The sequence below is a fragment of the Lepisosteus oculatus genome, chromosome 14 (genome assembly GCF_040954835.1).
Source record: "Lepisosteus oculatus isolate fLepOcu1 chromosome 14, fLepOcu1.hap2, whole genome shotgun sequence".
NCBI classification, from domain to species: Eukaryota; Metazoa; Chordata; class Actinopteri; order Semionotiformes; family Lepisosteidae; genus Lepisosteus; species Lepisosteus oculatus.
Genome location: NC_090709.1, coordinates 31443416 through 31468900, shown reverse-complemented (window position 1 = coordinate 31468900; position 25485 = coordinate 31443416). Strand labels below are relative to the sequence as shown.

At 48.2% G+C, this 25485-nt stretch overlaps 1 protein-coding gene and 3 pseudogenes across 1 annotated transcript in view; 3 read left to right on the top strand and 1 right to left on the bottom strand.

Annotated features, from left to right (window-relative positions):
* Window positions 1-25485, top strand: part of LOC138242338 (zinc finger protein 850-like) — a 1462105-nt pseudogene that overhangs the window by 563297 nt on the left and 873323 nt on the right.
* LOC138243634 (U1 spliceosomal RNA) lies at window positions 10774-10914 on the top strand (annotated as a pseudogene).
* Window positions 11537-11655, bottom strand: LOC138218861 (5S ribosomal RNA; annotated as a pseudogene).
* The window catches only part of LOC138243350 (BOLA class I histocompatibility antigen, alpha chain BL3-7-like), a 37852-nt gene continuing 30672 nt past the window's right edge, over window positions 18306-25485 (top strand). Inside the window, exon 1 of the mRNA XM_069198919.1 lies at window positions 18306-18348. Within this exon, the coding sequence (XP_069055020.1) occupies window positions 18306-18348 (43 nt within the window). The remainder of the gene's footprint in view (window positions 18349-25485) is intronic.

Genomic DNA, 25485 nt, shown 5'->3' with positions numbered 1-25485 from the left:
AGGTATGCTATGTGAATTCATGAAGTTAATCCTCTGATCTCTTTTGACCATGAACAAAGTATTTCTGATGGAGCGCTATGTTCAAAGATTTAATAAGCTTTACCCCTGCCAACGATTCGGCGTGAAAAATTAAAAGTTTCACAGACAAAAGCAGCTCACCACCACAGCCAATATTAAATGTACTTGCCGGTACACTATCATGTGCACTGCCTCAAAAGTGATCTCGGCAGATGTTGTTCCCTACATAAAGCTGAACATGCCAAAGAGAATTTATGTTGAGAAAAAAAAATATTTTTTCTGCCTTGATGTTAAGCTGACAGCCTGTCTTTTAGAAAGTCTATCACTAAACACCTCCCGCAGCCTAACAAAAAGCGCTTTTACTGATCGTATTGCTTGGCAGCAGTGGGATTCAAACCCACACCCCCAGAGAGACTGGAGCCTAAAATCCAGCACCTTAGACCGCTCAGCCACGCTACCTTCCTCCATGCCCAACTTCCTCACATTGCTGGCTTGGAAATGTCGGGGGCTTCAGCTCTTGTCGTCGGATCTAATGATATCATGACATGTGGAAGTGACTGCACCTTCATCTTCTGAGATGCTTTCAATAGCACAAATGCTACTTTCACCGGCACAAACAGCAATAACGAAAGAGGTGGGTTTCATCCGTTGTGCTGTTTGTAGGGGCGCAACTCTACGTCTATCTACTGACTTGAAGAGCAAAAATCAAAATCCTCTGCTATTACTGTTGCTTTTTTCATAGTTTCTTTAAATCCTTCATTTGAACATAGATTTTGAAGGATATTGATGATAATACCACATAAACTGTGGTTTTCTTGTGATCGCCAATTTTTTTCAAATACCAGCCTTTTTTACAGTTCCTTGCGTGTTTCACAAGGTATAATAGCCCCCCTTGCATCCTCAGCTAACATATTTTAAAATTACAATAGATTATACAGCATGCATGTTTACATTTATATTAAAATTAAAGTAAATATACCAGAATACATACAGTGCTAACCCAATAATTCTTGTCAGGTTCTCCAACAAATCTGCGTTGTTATTTTAACATGTTTCAGCTGAGGGTGCAACAGGAGTATAAATGAATTTTCCCGCCAGCCGTTCAAAGACCAAATTCCATGAGTGAACATTATTTTCTCAGAAGTTGCCGGCATTGGACTTTGCCGGTGGTAATGAATTATGTCCACAACTGTTGTAGTAGTTCCTTCTTGAAATTCGACACGTGCAACGCACTCGTAATATCATAGGTGTTAAAGTTCGCTGAGTCTATTCGAGTCATGGTGTGTATCCCTGCCTATCATTGGGAGACGGGTAGCTTTTTTACACTCAGATTCCAATCTTCAATGCTTTGTGTGAGAGCTTACATAACTTTCATTTTCTCACATTTCCTGACGACTGTTCCAAAGGGGCACCCTGTCAATTCCGAATACTTTTCAAAAATCTGCCTGCATGTTTGATTATTGTCATTTCATTTAGAAAAAGTTCAATATTGATCATAACTAAAGAAAATAATGATCACGAACAAAAAAGGGATAAAGATGCGAGTCGATCTTGAATCACAGCTGGGTGACACGGGCTTCTGTTCTGATATGGTTGTACGAGAAACAGGAGGAATCGCCAATCTTCTATAGAACATGAGTTGAATCAGGAGTGAGACATTTCGTAAACTCTTGCATATGTCAACGCCTGACCTACATCGTAAAACTAAATTAAAAACTAACATTAAGTTGTCAGAGACATTCATTTATATACAAACAAGAGACAGACCAAGTAATAATTCTACATTAGTTCAGGTGGGTAAACCTGAACTAACTAACTAATAAACCTATTAATAATTCTACATTAACGTGTCCTACACTGATCAGACTAATTGACATGGTCTGATTCAGAGCCTGTGCAGTTCGGGCTAATTACAACAACGCCAGTTCTGAACCCTCATCACCGAACTGAGGACAAGTTCAGCTGTTCTCCAGTTTTGTTACACATGGTTTTTCATTGCAATTGAGTTCAGAGCTGGAGCTGATCTCCAGACAGTACAGTGTTTTGGGTAAGTTGTCGAAATTCGCATGAGGCTGCAGACAACAATGGAAGTGGTATAAACTCAACAAGCCAGATGGCAGTCGAACCTATAATTTTCTGACGCGAGGCCTGACGCGTTATTCATTACGTCACTGACCCTGCTATTGTAGGACTAAAAAAACACGTTTTCTACATTTTTGTCTGTTTAAAAATCACTCTAAAAAAGACAAAGGGTTTGTGTCGCGCTAAAATTCTGCTTCATTTCGAACGCAAATAAAAACCGTTTTGTTCCAAGAAATCATACATTTGTCACATCCTTCATACTATACTTCTCTCTTGTATTAGTAAAGCATTTTGATTTAAACTGAACAATATATGAAAGGTTTCATCTATACACTTACACATAATAAGTATACGAATAAATACTCGGAAGAAGCCGCAGCTCAGGTATTAGAGAGATTTAAAATCAGATCGGAGGATTTAGAGTCCAGAGTGCAAACCAACAGCTGACACAGGTCTTTTATAGAACCGTTTTGATTTCCTCTACTTTGTCCCCGTGACGTCATTGTCCTGCTCGCAGCCGAGCCCGACACACGTCTGGTTTTTGTCGCTGGGCGCACACCCTGCGGTCCATGCGGGTCCTAATACCCCAGTACAATGACGGGGACACTAAACTGTAAACAGGTGCCGTCCTTCGGCTGAGACTTAAAACCGAGGTCCTGACTCTCTGTGATCATTCAGGAGAATGGTGGTGGTGGAGGGGAGTCCCCATTACCTGTAAAGCGCATTGAGTGGAGTATCCAGAACAGCGCTATATAAGTGTAAGCAATAATGATTATTATAATTATAATGTAAAATGCAATAAAAAAATCAAACTTTGATTCAAAATAGGTTAATGTAAAAACTGATAAAGCTAATGCTTTTTTCAGGGCTATATCTACTTTTTTTTTAAAAAGCGATGTCTGTCGCGATTGTGAGAGTTAGAGAATGTGTGCCAGCGGGTGCCTTCATATCATGAGCGTCAGTCTCGCCCGTAGCTGCGAGAAGGTTAAAAGCGCACAAGTGATCTGTAGACGATGTTCGGGGAAGAAATAATTCTGTTTTCAGCACAGGGAGTGAGAATGAGCTCAGCCCGGCTCCCAGCAGAATCCATTCTGGTTTGGTTACTGTTAGACTGTGCGTCTGAGGCTCTTTGGATCGCAACGTAAAAAAAACAATTGCTCACATTGTGTGACTTCCACAACAGGAAGGAAAGATATCACTTTAAAAAATCAGAACTGAAGATTTGGATCCTGGGCCTCAACTTAAAAATAACGACAGGAAATTGATTCCAGTTGTCAGATCACGTATACGGATACCTTAGCTTTGTGCAACAACCTGAAACTTTCAGGTACCATAAATAATATTATTGCTAAACATATGCCATTCTAATCTGCAAGCGACCAGAATATAGAATACAAATTTTTGTATAAAAATGCATTAAGTCCTGTTCTACACCTGCATGCTTTGGAAGCACTGGCCTACCTGTATCAAAATATCAGATTGTGTTTCTGCAACATTTCGCGCATAGTATGCCATTTTATCTAAAACAGTCACAACGAGGGCTTTACATGCAGTCTGGGGTATTTTCCCCTTTTATATTTTTGCCACTTTATATTGAACCTGTTATACTCCCAGAAATGCACAGTAGCTTATACTTAATTAAAATGTACAATTCACCGCTGGTATAAACAGATGTGTGCTGTGTTTGCCTTTGTAAGCATTTGTTTAAAAAATAAGTTCACAATACGATAAAAACACAGAAAGCACAAACTTTATAATACAACGATACAAAATCAATACCAAATCATTATGCCAATTAAGTAACTATCCTTTGAAAACAGAGAACACCTTTATATCTACAAAAAACTTGACATTTGTATGTATTTTTTAATTACAAAGCAGACAGTGTAGTCCCTTAATTCAAAGATCAGATCTTGGCCAAAACAAGACAATCAGACGTGGGCTGAATTCGGAACAGGAGCCTTTGCTTCGTCGATTATTGAGCTTTTGATCAATGTCTGAATAAAACAGATTCGCTTTTTTAACTCTTTGATTAAAGTACACGAAAAGCACCTTCCTTCGAGCTGGAATCAAACCAGCGACCTAAGGATTCCCTGCTGACCCCCCTACAGTCCCCCCACTCTACCAACTGAGCTATTGAAGGGATACTGCAGGATTGCTCTCTGGCACATACTGCCCAATGAAGTAAAATGTGAAATGGGTGATTTAAATCCCACTTCGACATTAAGTTTCCAACTTGTTTCCTTAGTCTCATTTACCTTGAATTTAAGCCACGAACCAGAATTCTACTGTATAAACTTCCAGGGATATTACAAAATGTTTGATGGGGCATCAATCATTCCAGGCGGAAATTGATTCCTTTTTTTTCTCGAGGGATCATATTAAACATTTCATTAGTATCGAGAGGAGGATCACCAGTAGGCACAAAACAAACAGTTTCTTTCTGTCTTTATTAGAAAGTAGCGTTTATGCTACATTAATAATATTTTCGTGGAAATAAAGAAGTTGTAAATTTTAAAAATTTATATTTGAATCGAAATGTGGTTTTGAGTTAAATATTAGAGTGTTCATGTAATTAGTTTGTGTTTGTCATTACTATATATATTGCCATGTTACTAGAATTTGTAACTGAAGTTTACTAGTTGTGTTTTTTATGATGATTAGACATTTGAATACAATTCAAATGAATACAATATTGTATATAATGTATAATTTGAACTACATATTGTTCAGGTGTGAATAATTGTATATTTTATGAATACATTTCTAAAACAAATCATTGGCTTTATTTACTAGTTTCTACACCTATAAAAATCTTTCTTTGATGTATAATAGACATCAAAGAAAGATGTCTATTATACATCAAAGATGAGCAGTGTGTGTCGTGTTCACAGCTGATAACTAGAAGATGTCTGGAAGAGGCAAAGGCGGAACCAGCGGTGTTAGCGTCGCTCCCCTTCTCCCGGTCGACGTTGAAGTCCCCGCCGAGCACCACCTGTCTGTTGGTGGTGCAGCAGCTGGCCAGGTCAGCAAACACTTCCTTCAGGATAGAGGGTTCTGTTGGAGCATAGACATTAATTGCTCTCAACTTCTGCCCCCTCCAGTCGATGTCTGCGACCAGGATCCGGCCCTGCACCACCGAGAAGGAGGAAACCAGCGTCATCTCTGGGTTTCCGAGGAGGATTCCCACTCCGGAAGAGTGGACCCCTCCTACGCTCCAGCATGATTCTCCCTTCGTCCATTCCCTGGTGAATGTCAGCTTGTCGCTTTCATCCTTCAGGTGGACCTCCTGTAAGAAACAAACTGAGAGACTTTGAGGCCAGATCATGAAAGACTCCCCGTCTTTTCAACGGGTCTATTAGCCCTCTCACGTTAGTTGTTAGAAAGGTAAGTTTCACAATCATGATTAAACAAGTGAAAGTTGAACCTCCTCTCTTTGTGCTTACAGTGGAAAATTTGGGAGTCTGCATCTGGGCACTGTTTAGCCTAGAGGTAACTCCTCTCGTTCGGGTCCTGGGGGGAATATGCTGGGCTCCCTCCAGGTCTCGCTGGGGACTGAAAGGTAAACATGCTGGACAGGTCCAGCCCTACCATCAGTCCCGGCTCCAGGGTGGCTTCAAAGTAATCCTTGTCTTCCTTGAGGATACTCTCCACCACCGCTTCGGGAAGGCTTTTTTCTTCCCTTTCTCCAGGAGTTTCGGGGACCTCCAGTTGCTCCTGGGCCTTGGGAGAGGGGGGCTCCACTTCCTGGGCTGCCTCTTCGTGTTGTTCATGGGCCTTGGGGGAGGGGGTTCCGACTTCCTGGGCTGCCTCTTCCTGTTGTCCCTGGGCCTCGGGGGAGGGGGTTACCTCTTCCTGGGCTGCCTCCTCCTGTTGTCCTTGGGACTCGGGGGAGGGGGGTTTTGTTTCCTGGGCTGTCACTTCCTGTCATCTTTGGGCCTCAGGGGGGAGGGTTTCCATTTCCTGGCCTGCCTCCTCCAATTGTTCCTGGGCCTCGGGGGAAGAAAGTTCAGTTTCCTCTAGGACGAGGAAACGGTTCTCCCTTACCACTCTTTTCTTTTGTCCTTCCGAAGGTGGATCCGCCCTGCATCTCTTCTCCCGCTTTCTCTTTCCCTTCTTGCTGGGAGTTATTAGGGCCCTTTCTCCGGTCAGCCATTTTGTCCGTCGTCCTGGCAGCCATCTTGTGGCACTGGTGCGGCTGGGGGTGTGGCCTCGGCAGTTTCGGTTCTCTGCGGGGGAGGTGCGGGTTCTTTGTTCTCACCTCTCTCCCTTTGTCTTGAGACCGGTTTCTGCCGGCCGGCTTCCACCACCTGGGCAAACGAAGGTTTGCTTACCTTGCATTGGTGAAGGAGGTGTCCCTCGGCGCCGCATCCGTTGCACTTTTTGGCTGCCCTGCAGGTTTTTGCCAGGTGCCCCTCTTTGTTACAGTTGTGACATCTGACGATGTCACACGTGTTCTCCTTGTGGCGTCCTGGGGTAGTAAAGGTACCCCCTGTCGGCTCCGATGTTGAAGCGGGCCGGGGGGTGCTGGAAACCGTCGACGCCCTCTGGGTCCTCTTTTAGGAGGACTTGGTACTGGCGTTTGCCGTACCAGACGCCGCAACTGTCCCTGATCTCCGTCGGTTTGCCCACCACAGTTACATACCTCCCTAGGTACGCTGTTACCAGTTCCATTGGTACGTAGGGGTTGTATGTGAGGACTGTGATGGTCCTCTGGTTTGTCTTCCTCATAGGCTCCGGCCTGAATTCAGAGTAACCGGGGTGCTTACCTTTTTCTCTGATCATTTACGTTGCCTTTTCATATGAGGCGTCCGTGGCCATGTAGGCCTCCATGTATCTCTCTGCCTTGTTGGCTTGCAGGCAGTAGAGATCTCCGGCCACCAACTGCAGGATCCCTCTCAGGAAGGTAATGAAAAAGGATTTTGCAGTTGGCATCGTCTCTGTTTTCTTGGTCCAGTGGAACCGGATCAGTGTCTTCTTGTCTGCCATCTGGAAAGGAGAAAAAAGAAAAAAGGAGAGAAAGAGAGAGAGCAAGGTCCTGTGGAGAGGAGGGTTTAGCTGCTAAAGGAGCAGCGTCCTTGTGTCCTTGTGGGCAAAGCCCAGCTAGGTGCAGGCGCAGGAGGAGAGAGAGAGAGGGAGCGGATAGTGCTTCCGAGTCTCGAGGAAGAAAACAAGCACTGCGGGCAGGCCACGAGAACCTACTCCCTGCCAAGAGGCCAAGGAGGCAGAGAGAGAGAGAGAGGGAGCGGATAGCGCTTCCGAGTCTCGAGGAAGAAAACAAGCACTGCGGGCAGGCCACGAGTACCTACTCCCAGCCAAGAGGCCAAGGAGGCAGAGCAAGAGAAAGAGGGAGGGGAGAGGAGAGAGCAGAGAGAGAGAACGTTGCTGCCGGATTCCACCCAGCTCAGCTGCTGCTTGGCCTTAACCCCCTAGGCTCAACCTAGGGCGATACCAGCTCAAGCACTCTTCAGGATCTTCGATCACCTTCTCGAACTTTGGAAAGACAGGAACTGCGGGCATGCCACTTGAACTTGATCTTAGCCAAAAGGCCGATAAAATTGGATTCCAGCTCACTGGCCCTGCAAAACTTAGTTCAAGACTTTAAACTCTCAGACACATATAGATGTATATATCCCACAACAGCAGGATATACATGGTCAGGGAGGAATAGCAGCTCCAGAATTGACTATTGCTTTGTCTCAGAGAGAGTGAAAGTTGTTGGGGTCACTCTTCAGCCTGTCTTCTTCTCAGATCAAGAAAGCTTTAGGATGAAGAGTGGAACTCCAGGGCGGGACTGTCTTTGGCCCAGGCCTCTGGAAACTCAACACAAAGCTGCTAGAGAACGAGGGGGTAGTATCCCGCTACAAGGAGAAACTATCACAGTGGCTGTCCTTGCAGTGTCTGTATGGGTCAGTAGGAGGAGGTGAAGGTGAGGACAAAGGCCTTTTTCATGGCTGAGGGAAGGAAGGCTGCCAGACGGAGAGGAGTGCTAGCCAGGAAACAGAGGCAGCTGCAGCGTCTCTACACGATGCTGCACAGTGGCTTCAATGAGCTCGAGGATATCACCCTTTTAAAAAAGGACATCCGGAGCATAGCAGAAGAAAGTAGTCGAGGAGTGCTGTTAAGAAGCAGAGTGCAGTTCTTGGAAGAAAATGAGAAGTGTACTCGCTTCTTTTTCAGGAAAGTGGTAGGCTCCAAGTCTGTCATGGAAAGTGTAGTTGATGAGGAGGGAAGAGAGAGAACAGAGCCGAGTGCTATCCTCTCCTGCATCGAGGCCTTCTACTTAAGACTGTACAGAGGTAAAGGATGAAGAAATTCATTTTTTTACCTCAAAGCTAGAAAACGATTTGAGTGAAGAAGATAGGGAAGTACTTGAGAGGGATTTGACAGTAGAAGAGCTGAGACAGGCTATGGAGAGCTTACAGAAGGGGAAAACTCCGGGTGCTGACGGGCTCCCTAAGGAATTTTATTGCACCTTTTGGGATCTGCTTCAGGATCTGCTAATGCTCCTTTTCGAGGAAAGCTATAAGACAGAATTGCTGCCTGACTCCTTAAGAGAAGGCACTATCTCTCTCTTGTTTAAGAAAGGAGCAAAGAATGACATAAAGAACTGGAGACCCCTCAGCCTGTTAGGCGTGGACACTAAGATCCTGTCCAAAGCCCTTTTCCTGTACCTACAAAATGTAGTGACCTCACTGGTAGAGAAAGAACAGACTTGTGGGATAGCAGGACGCCTGATGAGCGACAACCTGGCCTTGTTGAGGGATGTCTGCCTGTACTCAGAGGATCGCTCCCTCCCTCTGTGCATTTTAGGTGTAGACCTAGAAAAGGCCTTTGACCGCCTAAACCGGCAGTACTTAACATCGGTACTTGAGCACATGAAGTTTGGCCCCATCATGAGAAAGTGGATTAACCTGCTGTACACAGATAGCAACAGCAGAGTAATGGTTAATGGCAATAGATCACGCCCCTTTGAAGTCTATTCAAGGGTGAGGCAAGGCTGCCCATTATCCCCCTTTTTATTTGTTTTGGCTATGGAGCCCTTAGCCTGTGCCTTGCGCCAGGATCAGGCCATTAATGGGATACCAATGCCTGGAAGTGGGGGGGGAGAGGTAAAGACATCTCTATAAATGGATGACGTCACCCTGCTCCTCTCTGACAATGTCTCAATTAGCAGAGCTCTGAAGTGCTGTGATCGTTTCTCTTTGGCTTCCTCTGGAAAAACTAACAAATCTAAGAGTGAGATTTTTTATCAGAACTGGAGGGAGCCAAAAGAAGGGCATGATCTCAGGCTGCAAGAGAAGAGAATTAAGGTCCTGGGGGTGTATTTTGGAGAAGAGATGGGAACAGTAAATTGACAGAACAAATTGCCAATCTTAAACAAAAAACTGATGCAATGGAAGGACCGAGACCTCACCATGACAGGGAAGGTACTGGTCATCAAAGCCGAGCTCTTGCCTGTCTTGAATTTTCTGCCTTCTACCTTCCCAATCCCACACCGTGTTGCAGTGGTGCTGAGGAGATGGATGTTTCATTTTCTATGGGGTGGGAAGCAGGAAAGACTCAGAAGGGAAATAATGTACAGGCTGCTACTCTTAGGGGGGAAGTCTGTCCCAGATATTGCCATGAAGCTGCTGTGCATTTTCCTGGCCTCTGTGCTGAGAGGCTTTGCAACAGCGCCTGCAGCACGTACCTGGAAATGTTTTGCCAGGCTCTGGGTAGGTAGGGAGGTGTTCAGAGTGTGGGGTGTCAGACCCAAGCTGGATGTCCCACTCTCTGACACATGCCCTGCAATTTATGGGACAGTTAAAAGTTTTCTAAGATCTCACCCAATTGGCCATATTCCCCTCCGAGATGTCAGCGTCCAAAAACTGGAAGATATCGTTGCACCGCAGAAGAATAGGCAGACCCCTGTGGGCATTTTAACATCAGCCCAAACAAGGAAGGTGTGGAAACACACATTCTCTAAGTTTCTGTGCAACATTCACAGAAATTTAGCCTGGAGTGTCGTCCACCAGTGCTTACCGGTACGAACTTTCTTGTACCGTAGGGGCCTCACCCCCAGCCCTCGCTGCGTTAGGGTTGGGCTGTGGCGAGGAGGAGACTGTGACCCATCTCCTGTGGTCCTGCTTTTTTGCTAAGGCCTTCTGGGCACAGTTTGAAGATTGGTTGCAAGCTCTCTCGCCCCAATTTACCCTGACTGCTGCTTTCGTCATATACGGCATCTCTCCTGTCAAACTTCCTCCTGACGTGTTTGACAGGATCTTGGCCGTGGTGAACAGTGGGAAAGACGCCCTGTGGAGAGTGAGGAACATGGGGCTGTTCAAAGACATCGAGGTCCCAGTCAAGGCAGCAGGTAGCCTGGCCCTGTTCATCACCCGAGAGAACTATTACCTCAGAGATCTGTGGAGAGAAGGGAGGGAGGAAGCAGAAAATCTGTGAGAAATAGAGAGCATAGGTCAATATCTCAAGAGACTGTGAAAAACATTATCATGTTTAAGTAAAGAATGTGATTTGCACCAGAAAAAAAGAAATTGTTGCTATGTAACTGGTACCGTGTCAAAATGTAATGAGATGTGATCATTTATACTGTTTTAAGTATGTATATTAATGTAAAGCTTTCTAATTTGTGATGTCCTGTATTTTTTTGTGAAAAGAAAATAAAGTTCTTAAAAATCGAAATTGAATCGGTTCACCCAGAGCGAGGCTCGGCCATTGCACTCCGGCTGTGCTGACCCCTGCGAATTCCCCAAATGTGGGAATCTCGACTGCATAATTTCTGGTAGTGGGGGACTGCGTTTGCGCTCTCCCCTGATGTGCTTGGTCCAATATCAGATACGGAAGAGTTATGACCCCACGAGCTGCGATAGGATCCCAGTTTGAAAGGAGTCGATGCCACTGCTGGTTCCCGGTTTCTTTTAGTTAGAGGTCCGGAGAAGCATTTCAAGCTGGTTACGCTACTCCTTCCGGACATTCATTCCCTTTTCAAAGTCAGTCATTTTGCTGTAGTCTGCATTATTTAGGCTGATTATCGAGGTTAGCCTTTATTTGGTCATGGGGGCCTCGGTACTGTATGCTAATTCTCAAGACAGTTTCACCCGTTTTCTGATTGCTAGGTTCTGTACCAGTGCAGACATGTCAAACAGTGAATGGCTGTACCTCTATTGTATCCATGCTCAATGAATGAAATCAGTAATAAATGAATATATGTATAGTTATACGAAAAACAAGTGGTTTATCAGCTCTACTTCATTTGCAGATTTAGAGGCAGCTTCGATATTTGTTTTACAAACGGGTTTTTTTAATATGGGTCACACACATGCCATAGCAACAAAACATCTCTAGAGATGAGGCTATAGATCATCTTTCCATCCTCCAGGTTTTCCTCCCAAAGCCTACGGTACCAACGGCGACCCCTGCTGGCCGAGAGAGCAAAAGCTTTCAGCACCTGGTATTCCCAGGCGGAATCCCATCCAAGTACTAACCAGGCCCAAACCTGCTTAGCTTCTGAAATCAGACAAGATCGGGAACATTCAGGGTGGTGTGGCCGCAAGCACAAGCCATGCCGTTTGACTCGCTACTTGAAGCTGTGTGTGGCTGGGGCTCCGTGCCCCCCGAGTGGGACTGAAGGATCGTTCGTGTGCAACTCTTTGGAAAGGAGCTTCTTTCCAAATCGCATTGCTTACCTGGATGTTGGCGAATGTGCTCCCTTGTGTTGGCTTGTCCCGCACTGGAGGAGAACAAACAAACTGCTCGGAGGAGCACAAGGCAAGTCTTCACAAGACAAAAACCTCCAGTGCACAGCACTCAAAACATTTCTGGGCTGTCGCGTGCTTATTTCAGCACATAAAGCGCACCAGTCCAACACGTCGGCCGGGCGCGCGGCGCCTCCGCCCTCTTGTGGCCTTGCGGCGTCAGAGCAAGAAGGCTCCTTCTCGCTGACTTTCCGCTGTGTTGCAGAGCCCCGAGAGGGAACCTGGAGCGCACACTTTGTGGGGGCGGGGGACCGCGTTCGCGCTCTGCCCCTGGTCTCTTGCATGAGTACTAAATCTCACGGCACCAGCCAGCGGCCAGGAGACAAGTACAATATCGCGGGACAGGGGGGCCTCGTCATTGATTGTTACATATGAGACGGGGATTAGGAGGAGACCCCGACTGATTGGTAAAGGGGAACACTAACACCAGAGTGACACCCCCGGCGTGTCTTTTTGAGAGACGCCCTGGGATTTCTTAATGGCCAAGGAGGGTCGGGACCTCGGTTTTACGCCTCCCCCGAAGGACGGCGCCTGTTTGTGCAGCAGAGTGTCGCCATCAGGATGCTGGGGCATAAGAAAGCCACACAGACAGCAGGGTGAGCGCTCCCTACTGGTCCCAGTCACACCTCTTGCAGGAGCAGCAGCAACCTGAGCTTTTCCGGGGGGAATCTCCCATCCGGGTGCCGGCTAGGCTCACACCTGCTGGGCTGCCGTGGGTGAGCCCAGTCGAGAGTCGCAGGGTGAGATCTAGTCACCGGGGAGAAACGATACAAGCGAAGGATTACTCGGCTCCCAGCACTTGAAAAGACCGACAAATGACTCGTTCCCGCCGGAGCTGAATGTACCTGCATGTGTCGTGTCGTCTACTTCCCCCGCCTCGCTGTGTTTGCTGTATTGTCTTTGAAGCCGGCCCCCGAGACGAGACGGGCTGTTCCTGTGCCCCAATTAACACTTTACAGGTGCCATTCCCCGGCATTGTGGCCATTGTCGGTGGTCACATGCGATAAGATAAGGTGGAGGAGAGCGGGGCATGCCCAGCGCCAGACATTCAAGGAGGGGGCTGTGCGAGGTGAGGTGAGGTGCGACATGCCGGATCCCCGACGCTGCTAATGCGGAGCACTTGTTGAACTGGCATTGAAAGGACGTGTGCACACGGAGCGAGCCTTCCCTGCGGCGGAGCGTGGAAACTTTCTCCCCGCGCTGCAGGAGTTGTGTGCGCTGCAGCGGTGCCGAGAGAACAGCACAGAAGGCTGCAGGCTCTGGAGAGCGGGTAAGAGACGGAGCCTTGTGGGCAGGCGAGCAGGCCCGTTTTTTGGAAATTGCTGAAAAGGCTCCGGTGTTTGTTTGGTGTGTGGCAGGCGCATGACGCGAGCTTGCATAGCGATCTGCCGGTCTGGTGTTATGGAAATGAGGCCGAATTGCATCCCGGGACATGCTGCGAATGCGCATTGGCGACTGCAGATGTGTAGGAAACGGCGCGCTCGTTTTCTCGTTTTGCCCACCCTTTTGAGTGTTAGTGTGGCGTGTGAGTGTGCGAAAGAGTGGGCCCAGCAGGAGGCGGTGGTGTGCGGGGCGAGGAGCTGGCCTAGGCTGCGAGCTTTGTGCTGCAGGTGCGGGCCGCTTGCAGGGGCTTGTACAGCTCATACTTACCTGGCAGGGGAGATACCTTGATCAGCCTGTAGGTGGAGTTGTTGGATTGTTTTCTTATTTTGTGGAAGCAGTGTTTGTTTTGCAGTTTACAAAATGGCAACTTTTGGATCCCGCAAGAATGCTGTGCGTTTTGAGCTTTTGGATGACCTCTTCATGGATCGTATGCAGTTCAGCAGAAAAGTGTTGCAGAAGGAACTTGGCTTTGAACCTCGGCACTTGGATTTCATCTTCGCTCTCCCAGGTCAGAAAGCATTTGAGGTTGTATTTGCTACCTATCCTCTGTTTGAACAATGTGTGGATGTGTTTGAGGCAAAAAGAGGGAAAGTTCCTGCTATTGAGAAGATCAACTTGCAGCCTTTGACACAGAGAGAGAGGAAAACCGTGCATGTTGTTATGTTCTCGGAACTGGCAAAGACGGAGGACATTCACACCTGGCTTAACCAGTACTGCACCGTCCACCATGGAACTGAGGTTAGAGATGTTGACGGTATAAAAACAGGAGCAAGGAAATTCGAGGTTCGCTTGCTACCGGACAATGTAAATGGAGGCTTAAGGCACCTGCCCTCTACAATCCGGCTGGGCGCCTGCAATGGCTATGTTTTTTATGTGGGACAACCAAAGGTGTGTCGGCGCTGTGGTGCTGTGGGACACCTGGCATCGTCCTGCACTGTGAAATGCTGCAAGACCTGTGGCAAACAGGGACATTTAGCCTCTGACTGTTCAATGCTGCCAAAGTGCAATTTATGTGGCTCGGAAGGACACGTTTTTAAGAACTGCCCTCACGCCTACGCCAATAAACTCAGAATGAGAAAGGATGAGGCAGTGCTTGTTTCAGCCAAACCGGCCCGAAAAGCCAAAGCAAACAACAAGTCAAACAAAGAACCCTTGTTGGACAAAGACTCTCAGCCTCCAGCCAGGATCAGTCCTGCTGTGGCTCCGGGGCTGGTGGAAGAGAAATCCACTATGCCCCCACAACCCCAGACTACACCAGACAAGCACGAGGGTTTGAAAACCCCCGAGAACAGCGAGGACCCCTCCCCCACTCCTGCTCCTCAGAACGAGGGCCAGTGTGGGGCCCCCCGGTGGAGCGGGTCCAGCGAGGATACCCAGGATTCAGCGGAGCTGCATTTCTCAGACTCTGCAAGTGCTACAGATGCCCTCCTCTCCTCCATCCAGTCCATCACGGAGGATCTGCAGCAGCTGGTGGGTGAGGGGGAAGAGGGGACTGGTGCATCGGCTGCACCCCTTTCCCCTCAGTGCTCCCAGGAGCTGGACGTGAGGAAAAGGAAAAATGACTCTGTTTTAACCCCGAGCGAGGAGGAAGGAGAGCATGACGATGGGGACAGCTGGAACCCCTCCACCCCTCCCTCTACCCCCTTCCTTGAAATGGACTCCGTGAACGCTTTTACTGCTGCCACCCTGATGAAGGCTCATTCAGAGGATGGCTGGCAGGAAATTGGTAAGAAGAAAAAGAAAAAGAAGAAGGTAACAGGTGAGACAGAAGAGAAATGTGTTTTGTAAAGACTGGATCCACTTTCTTATGTAACATGGCTCTAAACATTATTTCTCTTAACACCAGAGGTATCAATGACAGAGTTAAATGTCAGTCTGTCTTTGATTACCTCCAGCAGAGAGAGGGAGATGTGTTGATGTTGCAGGAGTGTGCTTTAGCCTATCAAGAGAGGTATAAAAGCTTTGAAGATAGGTGGGATAAAGGGCCTTCTGTTTGGTCAGGGGACAATAACAACAGAGCCTCTGGCGTGGCCATTCTTTTCAAAGGATGGGCTTTCAAATTGAAAAGTATTCAGAGGGTCATAGATGGCAGGTTGCTGTGTGTGGATGTGGAATGGGGGACCGTTGACCTGCGGCTAATCAATGTGTATTGTCCTACTGACGTGGGAGGAAGGGTGGAGCTACTCAAGGCACTCTCTCCCCTATTGTTATGTAGCACAGACGTGATAGTGGGAGGGGATTTTAATTGTATCTTAGAGCACACAGACAGGCAGTCTAGCTCCCCGATAAAATTGGATTCCAGCTCACTGGCCCTGCAAAACTTAGTTTAAGACTTTAAACTCTCAGACACATATAGATGTATATATCCCACAACAGCAGGATATACATGGTCATGGGAGGAATAGCAGCTCCAGAATTGACTATTGCTTTGTCTTAGCGAGAGTGAAAGTTGTTGGGGTCACTCTTCAGCCTGTCTTCTTCTCAGATCATCAGGCTTTAGGGTGTAGAGTGGAACTCCAGGGCGGGACTGTATTTGGCCCAGGCCTCTGGAAACTCAACACAAAGCTGCTAGAGAACGAGGGGGTAGTATCCCGCTACAAGGAGAAACTATCACAGTGGCTGTCCTTGCAGTGTCTGTACGGGTCAGTAGGAGAGTGGTGGGAGGAGGTGAAGGTGAGGACAAAGGCCTTTTTCATGGCTGAGGGAAGGAAGGCTGCTGCCAGACGGAGAGGAGTGCTAGCCAGGAAACAGAGGCAGCTGCAGCGTCTCTACACGATGCTGCACAGTGGTTTCGATGTGCTCGAGGATATCACCCTTTTAAAAAAGGATATCCGGAGCATAGCCGAAGAAAGTAGTCGAGGAGTGCTGTTAAGAAGCAGAATGCAGTTCTTAGAAGAAAATGAGAAGTGTACTCGCTTCTTTTTCAGGAAAGTGGTAGGCTCCAAGTCTGTCATGGAAAGTGTAGTTGATGAGGAGGGACGAGAGAGAACAGAGCCGAGTGCTATCCTCTCCTGCACCGAGGCCTTCTACTCAAGACTGTACAGCTCTACAGAGGTAAAGGATGAAGAAATTCATTTTTTCACCTCAAAGCTAGAAAACGTTTTGAGTGAAGAAGATAGGGAAGTACTTGAGAGGGATTTGACAGTAGAAGAGCTGAGACAGGCTATGGAGAGCTTACAGAAGGGGAAAACTCCGGGTGCTGACGGGCTCCCTAAAGAATTTTATTGCACCTTTTGGGATCTGCTTCAGGATCCGCTACTGCTCCTATTCGAGGAAAGCTATAAGACAGAATTGCTGCCTGACTCCTTAAGAGAAGGCACTATCTCTCTCTTGTTTAAGAAAGGAGCAAAGAATGACATAAAGAACTGGAGACCCCTCAGCCTGTTAGGCGTGGACACTAAGATCCTGTCCATAGCCCTTTTCCTGCGCCTACAAAATGTAGTGGCCTCACTGGTAGGGAAAGAACAGACTTGTGGGATAGCAGGACGCCTGATGAGCGACAACCTGGCCTTGTTGAGGGATGTCTGTCTGTACTTGGAGGATCGCTCCCTCCCTCTGTGCATTTTAGGTGTAGACCTAGAAAAGGCCTTTGACCGCCTAAACCGGCAGTACTTAACATCGGTACTTGAGCACATGAAGTTTGGCCCCATCATGAGAAAGTGGATTAACCTGCTGTACACAGGTAGCAACAGCAGAGTAATGGTTAATGGCAATAGATCACGCCCCTTTGAAGTCTTTTCAGGGGTGAGGCAGGGCTGCCCATTATCCCCCTTGTTATTCGTTTTGGCTATGGAGCCCTTAGCCTGTGCCTTGCGCCAGGATCAGGCCATTAATGGGATACCAGTGCCTGGAAGTGGGGGAGGAGAGGTAAAGACATCTCTATACATGGATGACGTCACCCTGCTCCTCTCTGACAATGTCTCAATTAGCAGAGCTCTGAAGTGCTGTGATCGTTTCTCTTTGGCTTCCTCTGCAAAAATTAACAAATCTAAGAGTGAGATTTGTTATCAGAACTGTAGGGAGCCAAAAGAAGGACATGATCTCAGGCTGCAAGAGAAGAGAATTAAGGTCCTGGGGGTGTATTTTGGAGAAGAGATGGGAACAGTCAATTGGCAGAACAAATTGCCAATCTTAAACAAAAAACTGATGCAATGGAAGGACCGAGACCTCACCATGACAGGGAAGGTGCTGGTCATCAAAGCCGAGCTCTTGCCTGTCTTGAATTTTCTGGCTTCTACCTTCCCAATCCCACACCGTGTTGCGGCAGTGCTGAGGAGATTGATGTTTCATTTTCTATGGAGTGGGAAGCAGGAAAGACTCAGAAGGGAAATAATGTACAGGCCGCTACCCTAAGGGGGGAAGTCTGTCCCAGATATTGCTACGAAGCTGCTGTGCATTTTCCTGGCCTCTGTGCTGAGAGGCTTTGCAACAGCACCTGCAGCGCGTACCTGGACTTATTTTGCCAGGCTCTGGATAGGTAGGGAGGTGTTCAGAGTGTGGGGTGTCAGACCCAAGCTGGATGTCCCACTCTCTGACACATGCCCTGCAATTTATGGGACAGTTAAAAGTTTTCTAAGATCTCACCCAATTGGCCATATTCCCCTCCGAGATGTCAGCGTCCAAAAACTGGAAGATTTCGTTGCACCCCAGAACAATAGGCAGACCCCTGTGGGCATTTTAACATCAGCCCAAACAAGGAAGGTGTGGAAACACACATCCTCTAAGTTTCTGTGCAACATTCACAGAGATTTAGCCTGGAGTGTCGTCCACCAGTGCTTACCGGTACGAACTTTCTTGTACCGTAGGGGCCTCACCCCCAGCCCTCGCTGCGTTAGGGTGGGCTGCGGCGAGGAGGAGACTGTGACCCATCTCCTGTGGTCCTGCTTTTTTGCTAAGGCCTTCTGGGCACAGTTTGAAGATTGGTTGCAAGCTCTCTCGCCCCAATTTACCCTGACTGCTGCTTTCGTCATATACGGCATCTCTCCTGTCAAACTTCCTCCTGACGTGTTTGACAGGATCTGGACCGTGGTGAACAGTGGGAAAGACGCCCTGTGAAGAGTGAGGAACATGGGGCTGTTCAAAGGCATCGAGGTCCCAGTCAAGGCAGCAGGTAGCAGCAGGTAGAAGCATTTCAAGCTGGTTACACTTCTCCTTCCGGACATTCATTCCCTTTTCAAAGTCAGTCGTTTTGCTGTAGTCTGCATTATTTAGGCTGATTATCGAGGTTAGCCTTTATTTGGTCATGGGGGCCTCGGTACTGTATGCTAATTCTCAAGACAGTTTCACCCGTTTTCTGATTGCTAGGTTCTGTACCAGTGCAGACATGTCAAACAGTGAATGGCTGTACCTCTATTGTATCCGTGCTCAATGAATGAAATCAGTAATAAATGAATATATGTATTGTTATACGAAAAACAAGTGGTTTATCGACTAATCTTCATTTGCAGATTTAGAGGCAGCTCCGATATTCGGGGGAGGCGTAAATCCGAGGTCCCGACCCTCCTTGGCCATTAAGAAATCCCAGGGCGTCTCTCAAAAAGAGACGCCGGGGGTGTCACTCTGGTGTTAGTGTTCCCCTTTACCAATCAGTCGGGGTCTCCTCCTAATCCCCGTCTCATATGTAACCATCAATGACAAGGCCTCCCTGTCCCGCAAAACGAGAAAACGAGCGCGCCGTTTCCTACACATCTGCAGTCGCCAATGCGCATTCGCAGCATGTCCCGGGACGCAATTCGGCCTCATTTGCATAACACCAGTCCGGCAGATCGCTACGCAAGCTCGCGTCGTGAGCGATGCCACACACCGAACAAACACCGGAGCCTTTTCAGCAATTTCCAAAAAACGGGCCTGCTCGCCTGCCCACAAGGTTTGTCTCTTACCCGCTCTCCAGAGCCTGCTGCCTTCTGTGCTGTTCTCTCGGCACCGCTGCAGCGCACACAACTCCTGCAGCGCGGGGAGAAAGTTTCCACGCTCCACCACAGGGAAGGCTCGCTCTGTGTGCACACGTCCTTTCAATGCCAGTTAACAAGTGCTCCGCATTAGCAGCGTCGGGGCTCCGGCGTGTCGCACCTCACCTCACCTCGACATACGACATACGACACTTCTTTACGCAGAGAGTGGCGGGAGTGGGATGTCAGGGCCTGACGATACTACTTTACGCAGTTAGTGGTGGGGGTGGGATGTCAGGACCATACGACACTTCTTTACGTAGAGAGTGGCGGGGGTGGGATGTCAGGGCTTGACGACACTGCTTTATGCAAAGAATGGAGGGGTGGGTGTCAGGGCTATATGACAGTGCTTTCCGCAGAGAGTGGTGGGGGTGTGATGTCAGGGCGATACAACAGTGCTTTACATAGAGAGTGGTGGGGGTGGGATGTCAGGGCCATATGACACTGCTTTACACAGAGAGTGGTGGGGGTGTGATGTCAGGGCCATACGACAGTGCTTTATGCAGGGAGTGGCAGGGGTGGGATGTCAGGGCCTGACGATACTGCTTTACGCAGATAGTGGCGGGGGTTGAATGTCAGGGCCATATGACAGTACTTTACGCAGAGAGTGGAGGGGCTGGAATGTCAGGGCTTGACGTCACTGCTTTAAGCACAGAGTGGACGGGTGGGTGTCAGGGCCATACGACACTTCTTTACGCAGAGAGTGGCGGGGGTGGGATGTCAGGGCTTGACGACACTGCTTTATGCAAAGAGTGGAGGGGTGGGTGTCAGGGCTATATGACAGTGCTTTCCGCAGAGAGTGGTGGGGGTGTGATGTCAGGGCGATACAACAGTGCTTTACATAGAGAGTGGTGGGGGTGGGATGTCAGGGCTATACGACAGTGCTTTACACAGAGAGTGGCGGGGGAGGGATGTCAGAAGCATACGACACTTCTTTACGCAGGTAGTGGCAGGGGTGGGATGTCAGGGCCTGACGATACTGCTTTACGCAGATAGTGGCGGGGTTGGGATGTCAGGGCCATACGACAGTGCTTTACGCAGAGAGAGGAGGGTTTGGAATGTCAGGGCTTGACGTCACTGCTTTAAGTACAGAGTGGACGGGTGGGTGTCAGGGCCATACGACACTTCATTGCGTAGAGAGTGGCGGGGGTGGGATGTCAGGGCTTGACGACACTGCTTTATGCAAAGAGTGGTGGGGGTGGGATGTCAGGGCCATATGACACTGTTTACACAGAGAATGGCGGAGGTGGGATGTCAGGGCTTGACGTCACTGCTTTATGCAGAGAGTGGAGGGGTGGGTGACAGGGCTATACAACAGTGCTTGACGTAGAGAGTGGTGGGGGTGGGATGTCAGGGCCATACGACATTTCTTTACGCAGGGAGTGGCAGGGGTGGGATGTCAGGGCCATATGACACTGCTTTATTCAATGAGTGGAGGAGTGGGTGTCAAGGCTATACGACAGTGCTTTCCGCAGAGAGTGGTGGGGGTGTGATGTCAGGGCCATACGACAGTGCTTTACACAGAGAGTGGTGGCGGTGGGATGTCAGGGCTTGACGACACTGCTTTATGCAGAGAGTGGAGGGGTGGGTGACAGGGCTATACAACAGTGCTTGACGTAGAGAGTGGTGGGGGTGGGATGTCAGGGCCATACGACATTTCTTTACGCAGGGAGTGGCAGGGGTGGGATGTCAGGGCCATATGACACTGCTTTATTCAATGAGTGGAGGAGTGGGTGTCAAGGCTATACGACAGTGCTTTCCGCAGAGAGTGGTGGGGGTGTGATGTCAGGGCCATACGACAGTGCTTTACACAGAGAGTGGTGGCGGTGGGATGTCAGGGCTTGACGACACTGCTTTATGCAGAGAGTGGAGGGGTGGGTGACAGGGCTATACAACAGTGCTTGACGTAGAGAGTGGCAGGGGTGGGATGTCAGGGCCATATGACACTGCTTTACACAGAGAGTGGCGGGGTTGGGATGTCAGGGCCATATGACACTGCTTTATTTAATGAGTGGAGGGGTGGGTGTCAAGGCTATACGACAGTGCTTTCCGCAGAGAGTGGTGGGGGTGTGATGTCAGGGCCATACGACAGTGCTTTACGCAGAGAGTGGTGGCGGTTGGATGTCAGGGCCATATGACACTGCTTTACACAGAGAGTGGCGGGGTTGGGATGTCAGGGCCATATGACACTGCTTTATACGGAGAGTGGCAGGGGTGGGATGTCAGAGCCTGACAACACAGCTTAACGCAGAGAGTGGAGGGGTGGGTGTCAGGGCCATACGACACTTCTTTAGGCAGAGAGTGGCAGGGGTGGGATGTCAGGGCCTGACGATACTGCTTTACACAGAGAGTGGAGGGGGTGGGATGTCAGGGCTTGACGATACTTCTTTACGCAGAGAATGGCGGGGGTGGGATGGCAGGGCCTGAAGATACTGCTTTTCGCAGAGAGCGGTGGAGGTGGGATGTCATGGGTATACCACAGTGCTTTCCACTGAGAAAGGTGGGGGTGGGATGTCATGGCCATAAGACACTGCTTTATGCAGAGAGTTGAGGGATTGATGTCAGGGCCATACGACAGTGCTCCACTCAGGCCTCTGCTTGAATTTGTACTCCTCCTCTCTCTCTCTACCTCTACCTCTCCCTCTCCCTACCTCTCTCCCTACCTCTCCCTTTTCCCCTCCCTACCTCTCTCCCTACCTCTACCTCTCCCTCTCTGTGGGGCCAGCAGGGGGTGCTCACCCTGCGGTCTGTGTGGGTCCTATTGCCCCAGTATAGTGATGGCGGACACGATCTGGCCCACCAGCGACGAGCAGTTTACCAGATCTAGACAAAGGGGGCAACTCTTAGTCATATGAGCTTAGTCACACATCGCAGCGATTAAAAAAACAAAACAAACATATTATGTCCATTACTAACGACTTTTTTTTCCTACATTGAAAGTCTCTTTCCCGGGTGATTTTCTAGCGCGACTGGGGCTCTTCATTTCTCCTCGGTGTCTCAGCGCGGGCGGATTTGAAACAGACCACAGAACCTGCCGCTGCAGTGCTCTCGGTTAGGGGCTCTCATCCTGCATCACCAATCTACCACAGGAGGGACGGAGCTGGATTTCTGTCTGGAAAATAAACTCCAGAGTGAGAGAGAGAGAGCAGAGAGGGGTAGGGAGAGGTAGAGCGGTAGAGAGGTAGAGAGAGGGAGAGAGGTGGAGGGCGAGGGAGAGGGAGAGAGGTGGAGAGAGAGGGGGTTAGGGAGAGAGGGAGAGGTAGAGAGAGGGAGAGGTAGAGCTAGGGAGAGAGGTAGGGAGGGGAAAAGGGAGAGGTAGAGAGAAGGAGAGGTAGAGGTAGGGAGAGAAAGGGAGGAGGAATACAAATTCAAGAAGGAGAAAATCCACAACACAACACAGGCGTCGGCATGCATGGGCTACAAAAGGAACAAGTAAAATGTTTCTTCCGGGCTGAAAAGAGAAGGAAGTAAAACACACCGTTGCGGCGCTACGACACGAAGACGCCGAGCCAGTTGAGCACAGCAAACCCAACCTGTTCTCACAAGTTCCCTGCGCTTCATGCGAAATAAAAGCTGCTGAGTTAAATCAGGAAAGCGGTAACTATTAGGACTGCTCACTGTTCCTCAGGCTGGGGCAGGAGAGCACACACTGTATTATTATTATTGAGAGACAGGCTCACTGTCTGTTCCTCAGGCTGGGACAGTGGATCACACACTGTATTATTATTGAGAGACAAACTCACTGTCTGTTCCTCAGGCTGGGACAGTAGATCACACACTGTATTATTATTATTGAGAGACAGGCTCTCTGTTCCCGAGGCTGGGACAGGAGATCCCACACTGTATCATTATTATTTAGAGACAGACTCATGGTCTTTTCCTCAGTCTGGGACAGGAGGTCACACACTATATTATTATTATTGAGAGACAGGCTCACTTTCTGTTCCTCAGGCTGGGACAGGAGATCACACACTGTATTATTATTATTGAGAGACAGGCTCACTGTCTGTTCCTCAGAGTTGGACAGGAGATCCCACACTGAATTATTATTATAGAGAGACAAACTCACTGTCTGTTCCTCAGGCTGGGACAGTAGATCACACTGTATTATTATTATTATTGAGAGTCTGGCTCACTGCTCCCCAGGCTGGGACAGGAGATCACACACTGTATTATTATTATTGAGAGACAGGCTCACTTTCTGTTCCTCAGGCTGGGACAGGAGATCACACACTGTATTATTATTACTGAGAGACAGGCTCACTGTCTGTTCCTCAGAGTTGGACAGGAGATCCCACACTGAATTATTATTATAGAGAGACAAACTCACTATCTGTTCCTCAGGCTGGGACAGTAGATCACACTGTATTATTATTATTATTGAGAGTCTGGCTCACTGCTCCCCAGGCTGGGACAGGAGATCCCACACTGTATTATTATTATTTAGAGACAGACTCACTGTCTTTTCCTCAGGCTGGGACAGTAGATCACATTGTATTATTATTATTAATATTATTGAGAGTCTGGCACACTGTTCCCCAGGCTGGGACAGGAGATCCCACACTGTATTATTATTATTTTGAGACAGGCTCACTGTTTGTTCCTCAGGCTGGGACAGTAGATCACACTGTATTATTATTATTGAGAGACAGGCTTACTCTCTGTTCCTCAGGCTGAGACAGGACATCACATACTGTATTATTATTGATTGACAGGCTCATTGTTCCTCAGGCTGGGACAGGAGATCACACACTGTATTATTATTATTGAGAGACGGGCTCACTGTCTGTTCCTCTGGCTGGGACAGGGGATCACACAGTGTATTATTATTATTTAGAGACAGGCTCACTGTCTGTTCCCCAGGCTGGGAAAGGAGATTGCACACTGAATTATTATTATTGAGAGACAGGCTCACTGTCTGTTCCTCAGACTGGGACAGGAGATCAGACACTGTTTTATTATTATTGAGAGACAGGCTCACTGTATATTCCCCAGGCTGGGACAGGAGGTCATACATTATATTATTATTATAGAGAGACAGGCTCACTGTATGTTCCACAGGCTGGGACAGGAAATCACACTGTATTATTATTATTGAGAGACAGACTCACTGTCTTTTCCTCAGTCTAGGACAGTTGGTCACATACTGTATTATTATTATTATTGAGAGACAGGCTTACTCTCTGTTCCACAGGCTGAGACAGGACATCACATATTGTATTATTATTATTGATTGACAGGCTCACTGTTCCTCAGGCTGGGACAGGAGATAACACACAGTATTATTATTATTGAGAGACGGGCTCACTGTCTGTTCTTCTGGCTGGGACAGGGGATCACACACTGTATTATTTTTATTGAGAGACAGGCTCACTATCTGTTCCTCAGGCTGGGACAGAGGATCACACACTGTTTTATTATTGAGAGACAGGCTCACTCTCTGTTCCTCAGGCTGGGACAGGAGATCACACACTGTATTATTATTATTGACAGATAGGCTCACTGTGTCTTCGCTTGGGCTTGAACAGGAGATCACACACTGGATTATTATTATTGAGAGACAGGCTCACTGTCTGTTCCTCAGGCTGGGACAGGAGGACATACACTATATTATTATTATAGAGAGACAGGCTCACTGTATGTTCCCCAGGCTGAGACATGAGATCACACTGTGTTATTATTATTGAGAGACAGTCTCACTGTCTGTTCCTCAGGCTGGAGCAGGAGATCACACACGGTATTATTATTACTGAGAGACAGGCTCACTGTCTGTTCCTAAGAGTAGGACATGAGATCCCACACTGAATTATTATCATAGAGAGACTGGCTCACTGTATGTTCCCCAGGCTGGGTCAGGAGATCACACTGTATTATTATTATTATTGAGAGACAGGCTCACTGTCTGTTCCTCAGGCTGGAGCAGGAGATCACATACTGTATTATTATTATTGATTGACAGGCACACTGTTCCTCAGGCTGGGACAGGAGATCGCACCCTGTATTATTATTATTGACAGATAGCCACACTGTGTCGTCATTTGGGCTGGGACAGGAGATCACACACTGTATTATTATTATTGAGAGACAGGCTCACTGTCTGTTCCTCAGGCTGGGACAGGAGATCACACACTGTATTATTATTATTGTGAGACAGGCTCACGGTCTTTTCCTCAGGCTGGGAGAGAAGATCACACTGTATTATTATTATTGAGAGTCTGGCTCACTGTTCCCCAGGCTGGGAAAGGAGATCACACACTGTATTATTATTATTGAGAGACAGGCTCACTGTCTGTTCCTCA